Here is a 13,054-nt window from a genome sequence, read left to right on the forward strand (position 1 = left end):
CTTATTTAAAAGGGAGGAAACTTCATTTTTCTCTGCCTCCATTTCTAATTTTTGGGCCATGATTGCTGTTGGAATGGTTGTGAAGTTGATGGCTAAAGGCTGCCAAGGCCCCTGGTAGCTTCAGCTACTCATTTTACATAAAAGTAAAGGCAGAGCAGTGTTTGTGGAAATTAAGTTTTCATTTCTAATCTGTTACGTGCGTTAGTCGCTCAGTCGTGTCTGACTCTTTGCAATCCCAAAGACTGCAGCTGGCTGGGCTCTTCTGTCCACAGAATTCTCCAAGCAAAAATACTGGTTTGGGTAGTCATTCCCTTCTCCAGGGGATCTTCCCAAACCAGGGATCAAACCCAGGTCTCCTGCATTGCAGGCAAATTCTTTACCCATTTCAGTTATAATGAATATCTATACATATCTTGTATCAATTTAAAATTGATCCCAGCATTATGTATTTATCACATAACAAAAAATAAATTTTTGTTTTTAAACTATGCAAAAAAAGAGGAACAGAATTAATGAGTTATAAGCATTGTGGATTTGAAACAGAAAGCAGACATTCATTAAAATCACGTAAGACTCCTTGTCTCTCCTTCCCCGAATGGTGGTTTCTCCTGCTGCAATTGATGATGTCAGGCACACCCAAGGCTGGACAACATTCCGTCCCCCTAAAAAGTCTCTCCCGCTCCAGAGAAACTAAGTATGATATAATCAATTAAATAACAACCCACAAGCCAAGAAAGGCCTAATCAGGTCTGTAAGCAGACAGTAAAAATGCCCTTTAAAATTACTTAAAACATGTTTACTATTAACTAAAATGAACATGCATGAAAAAACATCTTTTGATTTTAATAATTCACTTATTTCATGTACAATATTCAGCTCCCAAACAGCATGGGAGTCTTGCATTTTTAATAAAAAAGGCCCCCAATTCCATTAAATAATGTAGAAAGTTCTGCCTTAATGATACATTGACATGAATTTTTTCAAATTTCTCACAAATTACGACCTTTGCTATTGAAGAGCTTCATTAAAAATATAAGATGAAATGGTTAAGGATTTAGAATCAGCATAGCTTTCTTTTTAAAGGAAATGGGATTACTACATGAGTATCCCTTTGTCAGTTATTAATATATAACCTTCACGTGAGTATGACAAGGATTGTTTTAAGCCCTCTCCAAGTTTCCCCAAACCATCCTCATGGCCACCAACCCCTCCCACGGCAGTTGGCAGTTCAGTGCTTCAGTAGAAGCCAGGTTGCCCAGCGGGTCACTTTGAGCCCCGTCACACACGCACGCAGCCCAGTCCTTTCCGGGGACTCTGATGTTCCCTCCATCCGCCCATCAACCTCCCATCAGTTCTACATTAGAGAAGGATTCAGCAAAGTTGAGTCCTGTCCTGCAAGGGCCTGAGGAAACCTTGGAGCTGATTGCCGCTTCTCTCTAGTGGAGGGGTAGTTACTGAGGTGCCGGGGCAGACTGCAGGGCTGAAAACTCACCCTGTTCATCTCTGCTCAGTGGCGTGGCTCCTGCAACAGAATGGGACCCTGCAGGCTCACTTCTCAGGTGCCAACTTGCTTTAGGATTCCATGTTTAGAACTTTGACTTCTTTTAGTCTTAAGGAAACAAGTGGGAGGGGACTCCCTTGTTCATCTGGTCCTTTCTCAAACTCAGTATAAAGGAAGCCACTGGAATTATCCTATCTTTTGTTTGGGCATCCCTAGGAGCTGGGAACTCAATCCACACTAGGAAAGGCATCCATTCTCAGAGTTCTTGAAGCGGAAATCAGATTCTCTCTCTAAGCCCCACCTTCTGATCCTAGAGCTGCTTGTTGGGATTATACATGGAGTAAGGTTCATTCCCCTCAGCCGGTAAACACTAGAAGATTAAGACTTCCATGGACTCCCAGACTTTTAAAGCCACAGAGGCACTCAAGAGATTTCTCTCAGCTCCCTCACGTCAGCTGTGAATGGGGAATGCCGCTTGTCCAGGTCACACAACCAGTCTCAAGGACCAAGCTCTTGCCTCCTTGTCTCTTCCCTTACTACCTGAAAGAAGGCAATGTCAGATTCCTTATGCTTCTCCAGTCAAACCATGAGCATCACTGCTTTGCCCAACCCTTTCACCCCCCTTCAGAATTTCACCAAATTGTTTTAACTTTGCCTGGAAATAGTTGTGGAAATGACTACCATTACATTAATACTGTAACGTAGAAACACTTGTTTATCAACATTTTGTATGCTTTATTGAAAGTTGACAAGTGCAACAGTTAAATACAGTGACACCTTACAACTGTGTAGAGAACATGCACAGAAACATATGCAGATAACTACTATACAGGTAATATGCAGAAACCCCTACTGGGAAATCCATTAGCTAGAACTCTGCATTTTTCAAAGTATTCAACCAGTTCAATCAAGGATTTCAGTGAACAGGGAGTGACTTCAAGATACTCAGCAGCTAGAAGATTGCAGATTACACAAAGTGACTAACTGTGCCAAATTCTTAAAATCTCTTTAGGGAGGTGTGTTTTGCTTCATGGGTTTTTCACGGAGATCGCTATATAAAAGACAATCCACACCTCTTCAGACAGCCAATGAAACATCTAAATTGCAATCTGTACAACCTAAATAGTAGTTACAGTCCTCTATTGTACAAAATAGTTACACTACATACACAAATATACAATAAGCAAAACAACCTTCATGGTAAGAGAGCTTAGGTCCCAGCTACCTGTCACCATTTAGTCACGCTAATAGTTTTGTGTCACTGTTTCGGAAAGAGGCACAGTACGATTTTTTTTTTAATGGAGTCTGGTGACAGTCGTCGTTTGTACAATGAACTATGTTTTCCGCTCATCTTAGGTGAGACTAAGCTTCACTCTTGACCTTCACCTCCCTTTCCAGTTCCTCTCGGGGGAGGAGAGGAAAGTCCAGTGGCAAGCTCCTCTGCTTTGGAACCCCATGGAGTACACTACTGTGCAAGCAGGAAGAACTCTTGGAGGTGGGGGGGAGTGGGGAGCAGGGGCGGGGAGTGGAAAGGCACAACAGCTCCTCAGAATGAATGAAACCACTTCTCACGGTTCTGCCAAGCTGCATGAGGTCCCAGTATATCCATGCTAATTCTCTGATTAACCTTTAACTCACCCAACTAAGAAATTTCTTCAAGCCGAAAGCATATGAGTGTTTAATACTGGAAAAAAGAGAAAATGGCATATGTCAGTCTCACGTCTCTTTTGCAGCGAGCAATGAAATGGGTGACGGTGGGGGCGGACCCCTCCCCTAGTACATCTTCTCAGGTCTGTTCAGTTCAGACCACAGCAGCCAGTTCTTCGGGGGCCGGGATGGCTACGCGGTTGGTCCTGAGCCCTGGGATGCTGGCTGGGCCGGGGGCTGTGTGGTCCCCTGTGGCTGTGTGGTGGCAGGGGGCGAGCCAGTCTGCAGCTGGGCCTGGAACTGGGCAAGCTGCTCGGGACTGGCCAGTGTCTTCAGCAGATTGTTCTCCTGCTCCAGCTGGGAATTTTTCTCTATGAGTTCCTTGATCTGTTCCTTGAGGACCTCCACTTCCTCTCTAACTGCATACATCAAATGGCTTTTCACCAGATCCTGAAAGGGAGAGAAGGAAGGGGGGTGGGGGGAGAAAGGTTTAAAGTTCTATTGATTGTTTCCCGGACTCTGAATTGTTAACATTTTGCAAGTCTCTCCCTAACCACTGACATATCCTGCCTTTAGAGATTCATTTAACAGGCTCCAGGGGAAAAAGACGGAATACCACCCTAACTGTACAATACTTCAGTTTAACGTATAAGTGATCAAGGTTTTGCTTTCCTTGCCGCCGTTGGCCAGGAATGCCTACGCTCAGGTTTCCTATTCGAGAGGGCAAAACGCAGCCGGGCTCCAGCTTGGTGCAGAAAGAAGCCGGGCCCAGGGATGTCCAGCCCCGAGCAACGGGAGCCACGACCCCGCCCCCAAGCCCCTCCCTCCGCCCGCTGGACCGCCTCCCTCAGCACCGGCTGCAGCCAGTTCCTACAGAGCATGTTGCCGCATTTTCCTCCCCCCACCCCCCCTTTTCGTGATTAAGCTGACATCACAGAAACCTGGGCAGCCGTCACAGCCAATGGGCGCTCGAGTTATTTATAGCTCCGAATTAAAGGTTCGGAGTTTGCCTAGCAACAGTGGGCAGAGAATCCCGTGAGAAGAGCCACAGGCGCTGCTCCAATAACAAAGAACGGCCAAGGCGGAAATAAAAAATGGGAGAAATCCAGGCGCAGGCTGAGACGGCGAAACTTTTCTCCGGCTCTTCTTCATTGTGCAGGAGCCTCCACCACTGGGGATCCGTTTGGCCCTGTGGAGGAGGCTCCTTCCCGAGACCCCCACTTCTGGGGCCCTCCCCACTCCCGGCTCCGCGGTAAACCTTAGGATCCCTAGGAAAGCCACATCACTAGCGATGTGCCCGAGACCAAAGGACACGCTGGGCCAGCGCTTTCCCAGCAATTCCCCAGCAAAAAAGGGGCAGGCACCTCCGCCAAAATCGATGGTTGTTTGAAATCGGTCCTGGAAAGAACATCAAATACCCGCAGGGTCCCTTTCTCTCTCCTTAGCAGACCCGGTATGTGGCTTCATACTGGCAGAATGGAGACAGTGCCGGCATTTCTAAATGTATGGAGAGCCGTCATCATCTTCTACAGATGCGCTCCTTTCATCCCAAGACACCCTGCATTTTGTACTGTGCCCACATTTAGTACAAACGATTTTTAAAACAGTACATACCATAGCTTGCTCGATTTTGTTGTCAATAGCTACCACACTTGCACCAGATGAGCTGAAAAACAGAAGGAAAAAAAAATCAATAAATGAGATCTTTTTTTCGTATCCCAGACAAAAAGAATTCCTTAATTCTGTGGTGTTACTAACATCATTTTCTGAACATTCTTTAATGCTATGTAATATATCACCCTCCAGAAAACACCAGCCACTCTCTTCCTAACGAATATCCAGACATTTCCCTATTTTAGTGAGCCACAAAGGCTAAATTACATAATGTGGTTAAACACTGCTCTGGCCAGACCTGCAAAAACAAGGCTATTCGGAACATTTCAAAAAGCAACATCCATGTCACCGTAGCCTCTCAGCAATGGACAAAGGAATTCGCCGGGCTATCTTTCACCTGCATTATTACAAGGATCTCACGAGTAAATTTTTAAAAGTATCCCAGCCGACATTTACCTATTGTCAAGTCTCACAGAGGCGTTTTCGGTCCCGAGCAAGGATGACAAGAAAGAAATTGAAAAATGTCTCAGTTGGTAAACTCCTAGATCCATCGCCACTGGTCTACACCATTGGGATTTCATGCAATTGCAGCCAAAAACACCCTCGCAGGAAAAAAAAAAAAGGAGGGAATACTAGCCGCCTGGTTGGGGCTAGATAAAAATCTTCTAGCTTCACTTAACTCAGGGAGAAACAGAAACGGCGACACTAATTGAAAGAAGCCCGGCTTCTGGGGCTTGGAGATTCCGGGAAGACGCAGATCCCACTGCTGGGCGGAGAAGGCTCCCTGGTCAGCAGCCGGGCTCCACTAGGCTCTAGTCTAGGGCTCCCAGTCTCCGTGCAAAATATATGCAGGAAAGAGCCGCGCCGATTGGCCAGTGCGCCGCTGGATCCGCCCCCTCCTCCCTTTCCCGCCCTCCTCCCGCTTCCCCGCCCCCTCCCCACCCCCACCCCGCCCCCAGCCTCCCCACCGGCTCCTCGGGTGGGCTGGCACAGGCCGCAGCCTCAGGGGCTGAGAAGCGGGCCGCAGGGGCCTCCAAGATCAAGGAAAAACCGAGCAGTGCTCAGGCGGAAAACGCCGAGGGGTCCTGAAAATGCGATTAGGGCTCCGCACGTGCTTACGTTTAAGGGAGTCAGACCCCGTCCCTGGAGCTGCCTGTCCCCGTGGCTGCCGAACGGCGAAAGCTGCTTATTTGCAACCAGAACAGTCTGAGCTACTGGGCATGCCCAGTCCCAGCACTTAAAGACTCGCAGGAGCTGGAGTATCTCGATTTCAATGATCTCTTTGTAACAGGCAGCAGTAATTGGAGGACTTTAAGGGTGGTTTAATTTATAAAGATAACTATATTGTAATAATACTTTTTTTTAAGCTAGTGAATTTTAAAGGAAAAAAGTCTTATTTCCTTTTTGAGAGATTCTGCCTTTCTATGAGTTTATCAATTATGTGTAGAAACAAAAAGCAGTACATAGTCTTTGCTACACATACATAAATTGAGGCCAAAAGGAATCTACCAGATGAAATGAGATCTCAAAAGTTCCCATTGCCATAAACCTTAAAATTGCATTTCCTTCCCTGTATAGCTGGGGGGGGGGGGGGGTAAAGAAAAACCCCACAGGTTGAATCCTTCCTTGCTGCTGCTAAGTCACTTCAGTCGTGTCCAACTCTGTGCGACCCCACAGACAGCAGCCCAACAGGCTCCCCGTCCCTGGGATTCTCCAGGCAAGAGCACTGGAGTGGGTTGCCATTTCCTTTTCCAATGCATGGAAGTGAAAAGTGAGAGTGAAGTCGCTCAGTCGTGTCCGAGACTCTCAGCGACCCCATGGACTGCAGCCCACCAGGCTCCTCCGCCCATGGGATTTTCCAGGCAAGAGGATTGGAGTGCTTCCTACATACATCTATTTTCACTTTTAAGTGAAAGTTTTTAGATGTTAAGTGCAACTTCTGTAAGAGTCAGTCCTTTGAGCCTTCTTACATCAGCATAACTGAGATACTGTAAAGTCTGTATGTCAACGTTATAGCCACACTGACCAAATAATTCCCTTCTCTAAACCAATATTAAAAGATCTGAGTGTGAAATAGCTTAACCCGTTACATAATTTTCTTCTATTAATTTAAAATATTTGTAAGAATGTACCAACTGAGTTTAAAGTTTATACTATAAATCTAAGGCCTTAGGGTCACTTGATTATTATAGGTTATAAACAGCTGGCAATTCAGTATGTTTAAGAAGGTACATTTAAGCCTCTACAATACTGCCCTCTAATGGCATAATCCTATAAAAACAGAAACAAAAAACTTCAATACTAAAGACTTTCAAATAAGCAAATTGTATCATCACAAATAATTCCAACATAAAACTTGACCACAGAACATATATAGGTACGTATTCTATTTACATACACACACACACCCCCCCCCACATATGGTCTTTCCTCTCTCAAACATTCTCTCTTAAGCAGAATCCTTTAATTTAGCAAATTGCCTCTTAGATAGTCTTTGAAGTTGACCCAATGTTGGCAGAGTGTGTTTGGTTTTAGAAACTGTCCAAAATGGTTAGGTACCAAATCTGGTGAATGTGGAAGCTGATGAAAGGGCAATTAATTCTCTTTGGGGTTAAAACACCAAGGCAGTATCATTCTTTGTCATTGTAAGGTTTATATTGTTCTCTAAACTTTAAAGCTTTGCTTTTGAATAACAAATGATATTCAAGTGCTATTCAAATATGTGTTGGCATATTTATAATTTACAAAAATTATATATTATGATACAAATTTATTTTCAAAAGGAAAACAGTAAGTAGAAGCTCAAAAATCACTATTTGGGAAGCAGATATGTGGTCTATATGTCTATGAATCTAGGCACAATTATTATTTACTACATTATAGTTTCTATATATTTTGAAAGTTACATACATACACACACAAACCCACATATGGTCTTTCCTCTCTCAAACATTCTCTCTTAAGCAGAATCCTTTACTTTAGGAAATTTTAAGTTGCTAAGTTGCTAGTTATCATTATGTGATTAAGTCACTTACAAATTTAAATGGAATGTCAACTACACAGGGAAAAGTAAAGCATCACTTAAGTTGTAAAAAGAGCTTAAAAAAAACAAAACTAAGATCATATATAGAAAAGAATTTTAAATTCCCACTTGTTTAAGAAGATTAATAAATTAACTGAATTTTATTTATTCGTGATGTTCTTGAAAATAGAAAGTTACAAGCTGGTCATGTTTTCATTTCATTCACTCCAACTGATCATCCAAGTATTAACCTAATAGAAGCCAATATCCGAATTGCAGTCTGTTTACCCGATATCTCTACAGTGGGACATTATGGTCATCACCAACACTTTGCTATTTTAGACACATTTGCAAGAAACATCCTTGCACATATACCCTTGAACATCTGTAATATATTTCTGGAGAATCTGCTGGGAAAAAAGATAATTAGAAATCTATTTCTTTTCCTATCTTTTCTATAAATGTACTGCTGCTGCTAAGTCACTTCAGTCATATCCGACTCTGTGCGACCCCATAGATGGCAGCCTACCAAGCTCCTCCGTCCCTGGGATTCTCCAGGCAAGAATACTGGAGTGGGTTGCCATTTCCTTCTCCAATGAATGAAAGTGAAAAGGGAAAGTGAAGTCGCTCAGTCGTGCCGACTCTCAGCGACCCCATGGACTGCAGCCCGCCAGGCTCCTCCGTCCATGGGATTTTTCACGCAAGAGTACTGGAGTAGGGTGCCATTGCTTTCTCTGATAAATGTGCTAGGTTCCTTTAAGATAGATTTTCTTTTTAATTAGAGAAAAAATTTTAATCTCTATGAATGTTATACCTTTTGCTAGATTTGTTAAGTTTGACTTTCTTTTTTTTGACTTTTTATTCTGTACACACACACACACACACGTGCAACTGATTGATGATGGTGTGACAGTTTCAGGTGAATAGCAAAGAGACTCGGCCATACACAGACAAACAAGTATCCACTCTCCCTGGGGGAAAGGATGAGGGGAAGGGAGAGTCAGGGAGTTTGGAATGAACATGTACACAGAGATATATTTAAAATGTATACCCTACAAGGACCTACTGTATAGAGCATGGAACTCTGCTCAATGTTATGTGGTAGCTTGGATAAGATAGATTTTAAATGGAAAACTAAAAAGACGTAATTTCAAAAAGAAGGCAACGAGATTAGAGATCTCTCTAGAGGAGAGTCCACGGGTCAGGAATGACTGAGGCCCAGAGGACTAAAATTACTTTCCAGCTATTACAGAAAGGTTCTTCCATGTGAAAAATAGAACATCTGTGAGTTTAATGCCCTGGGTTTAACCAAGGACAGGGAAAACACTCGCATGCCTCCAGGAGAGACCCCTGAAGGCATGGATGATACTGGTCCCCTTCAGACACTGGGCAGAGGTCAAGAGGTCTCACTCCAGTGGGGAATCCGATCACAGGAAAAGGCCCAGACCTTTAAGACTGGGTGGTTATCTGTTGTTGATTTTGTTCTGTTCTGTTTTGCCTAAGTGCCTTTTTACCTGGATTCCAGTTCAATCACTTCTGCATATTAATAGCACATATGCTAATTCAGTGGCATGTGCTCTTCTTCCAAACTTGATTGGTACAATATAGGTAAAGACCCTGATGCTGGGAAAGATTGAGGGCTAGACGAGAAGGGGGAGGCAGAGGATGAGATGGTTGGATGGCATCACTGACTCGATGGACATGAGTTTGAGTAAACCCCAGGAGTTGGCGATGGACAGGGAGGCCTGGCGTGCTGCAGTCCACGGGGTCACAGAATCAAACAGGACTTAGTGACTAAACAACAGCAACAACAATATAGGTACAGTTGGTGACCCACCACTCAAACAAGATAACTTGTTTGTCCCTCTATCCAAACTCCTTGCAAATCTAAACTGACTGCCGCAGAAGAGGCTAAAGCACAGAACCCCGAGCTTGACCAAACAGCTGTTGTCTAGGGACTGCTCGCCACCTTCCCTTTCTAGTCCACTCTCACTAGGTGCTGGGGGTCATTTTACCAGGTTTAGCAAATGAAACTACACGACTCCAAGTTAAAGCTGAATTGCAGATAAACCACGAGTAATGTTTTATTGTTGGGGTCCTGCACACTGTTGGAACAAGAAAGAATGTCAAAAAAATTTAAGAAAAATTCAACCATACTTTAAATTTCCTTGATTTCCATTGAAAAGATGGAAGATAAAGCTGAGAAAATCTTCCCCAAAACAACAGAACAAAAGAAACAGAGATGGAAACATGAGATACAAGACACTAAACGGGTCCATCTAGGAGGAGGGCCAAGAGCAAAACAGAGTGAATTCCAAAAACAGAGACCAGAGGGATAGCAATTACCAAAGAAATAATTTGAGAGTATGTCCAGAACTGAAGGGTACATGTCTCCTGATTATATGAGATGACCAAATGGCGACCGCCATCAATGAAAAGAGCCCTACACCAAAGCGCGTCATGACAAAACTAAAGATCATTTGGGACAGAGAAAAATCCTAAAAGCTCCCAAACAGAATAAAGCAAGGTACAAACACAGGTACCAGTATCAGAATGGCTGTTCTGGCCACTGGGAAACAATGGAGAAACTGCTTATAAAATTCTAAGAGAGAAAGGTTTTTTACTTGGTGAAATCATTTAAATGTAAATGTATCACAAGAACATTTTCAGATATTTTAGAAACCGAAATGGAGGAGCAAATCAGGGAAAGGGGTTTAAAGCAAGAGGAATAAGTTCTAGAGATTGGCGGTACAACCTTGCACCTGAAATCAATAATACGATGTTGAAAATGTAAAACTTTGAGAGGGTGGGTCTCAGGTTAAGTCTTCTTACCACAATAAAATGAAAATTTAAAAAAAAAAAAAAATACATTCCCCCGAAAGAAAAGATGGCATGAGAAACATGAAGCAGGGACTCAAATGCTGGAGAGGAGGAAGGGAACCAACAGGATAATGAGGGACGCTCCTGGCTGTCCAGTGGTTAGGGCTGCAGGGGGCATGGGCTCGATCCGCGGTGCAGGAACTAAGATGCTGCATGATGTCATGAAAAAGCCCAAAAGAAGATGATGGGGAAGGAAATCTGGGGATGGCAGGTGCCAATAAGCAAACCTTAGCAGCAACAGGTATGTAATCGTGGGGGGAAGTGAGAGCCTTTGGGAGGCAGCACTTTGGTGCGAATAAACAGAGACATGATGTAATAGATCTGAGCATTTGTGGGGGGAGGGGGCTAAAGCCAGGTATGAACCAGATCTCACGGAACAACTAAGTAAGTTCAGAGACAGTTTTACAGTTTTGCAGAAATCAAAAGTAAAGGAAAAAAAAAGAATGTTCATAGATAAAACTTGACTATAATAATTCTTAAAATTGTTTTACAGGTTTAACTTTAAAAAGTTAAGGTTACTGGGAAGGTTGTGGGAAGAAGAAATGCATGGTAGGAAAAAACAATGTCTACTAAGAATGGTGTAAAAGTGCTAAATCCTCCTCTACTACGACTTGATTATATAATACCTACAATGCTCTTGACAGAGCAAGAAATAACAGTATAAATATATTATTACGTGTGTGGGTAAATTTGAGAAATTAAAAGTGGCTGCCTGCTGAGGCATAAATTTATGGACTGAAAAAAGGAAATTGCTAACTTTTGTTTCTATTCACTCAATTTTTAGGTATGTACGGGTATTGCTTTGATTAAAAAATATTTTCAAGAGGGAGAATGGGGTCTTCCAGGAACTGCTCTGCTCCCAGGTTTCAGGTGAGTACTTAGCACAGGTGAGGAAACTGCCTGAGGCTGGGGAAGAGCTAGCAACAGAAGCAGCAGAACAGCTTCTGGAAATCACACAGGGTTGGTGTTGCCACCAGCCTGGGTAAGAAAGAAAAAAAAAAAAAAAACTTGTAAACACAAGACGCCAGATATTTAGAAGGATAGTGCCGAAGTCATGATGCAAAGTTCGTTCTGGACTGACGGGTGTCTGCCAAGGGGAAAGGGGGTGGGAGAGGGTAAAGGTAGGAATTTGGGGTTAGCAGATGCAAACTATTATATATAGAAAGGGTGAGCAACAAGGTCTGCCTGGACGGCACCGGGAACTGTATTCAGTATCCTATGATAAACCACAATGGAGGAGAATATGAAAAAGAGTGTATATGTGAATAACTGAGTCACTTTGCTGCACAGCAATAATTAACAAAGCACTGTAATTCAACTAGACTTCAATGAAAAATAAAATAGATAAATATACAAGGAAGCTTTGAAAAGATCAAACTGTTTCCAAGTAACTTAATTTTTTCTCGAAATAAGGCTCGGAGATAAACCAATAATTCACAATGTCTGGCATCCAGTGAAAAGTACCAGGCATACAAACAAGCAGGGAGATATGACTCATGATGGGGAGGAAAATCGATCAATCAATATGACCCAGATATGACAGAGATGATATAATTTGTAGACCAGGACACTGAAATTATTATAACCATGTTTTATATGTTCAAGAAAGTACAGGTAAACATTAGCATATTAACTGCAGAAAACCCAATTTACAGGATGAAACATATGATTTGGGAAAAAAGATGGGATTAACAGCAGATTAAACAGGGCAGAAATATTAGTGATATATTAGCAATAGAAACTAACCAAAACAAAACAGAGGAAAAACAAAAAAATTAATATTGCTCCATATCATTGAACCGTGGAGCAATTTCAAACAACCAAATAAATCTCTAGTGAAGTCCCTGAAGAAGAGAGGAAGAAAGGGGAAAAATATTTGAGGCAATTATGGCAATTTTCTCCATATTTTATTGAAAAAAATAGATCCAAGAAGTTAAACAAACCTCAAGCAAGAGAATTATGAAGAAAACTGCAGCAAGGTATATCATCATCAAATGGCTTAAAAGAGATCATCCTAAAAGCTGCCCAGAGGAAAGAACTAGATTATACACAGAGCTACAAAGATGAGACTGGAAGCAGACTTCTGGTTGACAGAAGAGTGTGGCAGCATCTTTCAAGCACTGAGAGGAAATTCTGAAAAGTCTACCAACTTACAAGTCTGTCCCCGGTGAAAATATCTGTCAAAAATAAAGATGAGGGACATCCTTGGTGGTCCAGTGGCTGAGACCCTGTGCCCCCAACGCAGAGGCCTGGGTTCAATCCCTACTCAGAGAACTAGATCGTTCATGCTGTAACGAAAGATCCTGCATGCTGCAATTGAGACCTGGCACAGCCAAATAAATAAATATTTTAAAAAAGAAAAAAAAAAATGAGGATGAAATTCTTTTTCA

General features: G+C 42.7%; 1 protein-coding gene across 5 annotated transcripts in view; it reads right to left on the reverse strand.

Moving 5' to 3' along the window:
• Positions 1-2,209: 2,209 nt before the first annotated feature.
• TSC22D1 (TSC22 domain family member 1) overlaps positions 2,210-13,054 on the reverse strand; it is a 122,158-nt gene continuing 111,313 nt past the window's right edge. For 2 of the 5 annotated variants that reach the window (XM_068984204.1, XM_068984206.1), the window contains exons 2-3: positions 4,763-4,814; positions 2,212-3,598 (exon numbers count right to left, since the gene is read on the reverse strand). In XM_068984204.1, the coding sequence (XP_068840305.1) occupies positions 3,341-3,598; positions 4,763-4,765 (261 nt within the window). In that variant the 5' untranslated portion in view covers positions 4,766-4,814 and the 3' untranslated portion in view covers positions 2,212-3,340. Of the gene's footprint in view, positions 3,599-4,762; positions 4,815-5,218; positions 5,555-5,881; positions 5,927-13,054 lie in introns of those variants that run through there. The other 3 variants (XM_068984205.1, XM_068984203.1, XM_068984202.1) reach the window with 3 other exon arrangements.

Source organism: Capricornis sumatraensis, chromosome 12 (assembly GCF_032405125.1).
Source record: "Capricornis sumatraensis isolate serow.1 chromosome 12, serow.2, whole genome shotgun sequence".
In the NCBI taxonomy this organism is placed as follows: Eukaryota; Metazoa; Chordata; class Mammalia; order Artiodactyla; family Bovidae; genus Capricornis; species Capricornis sumatraensis.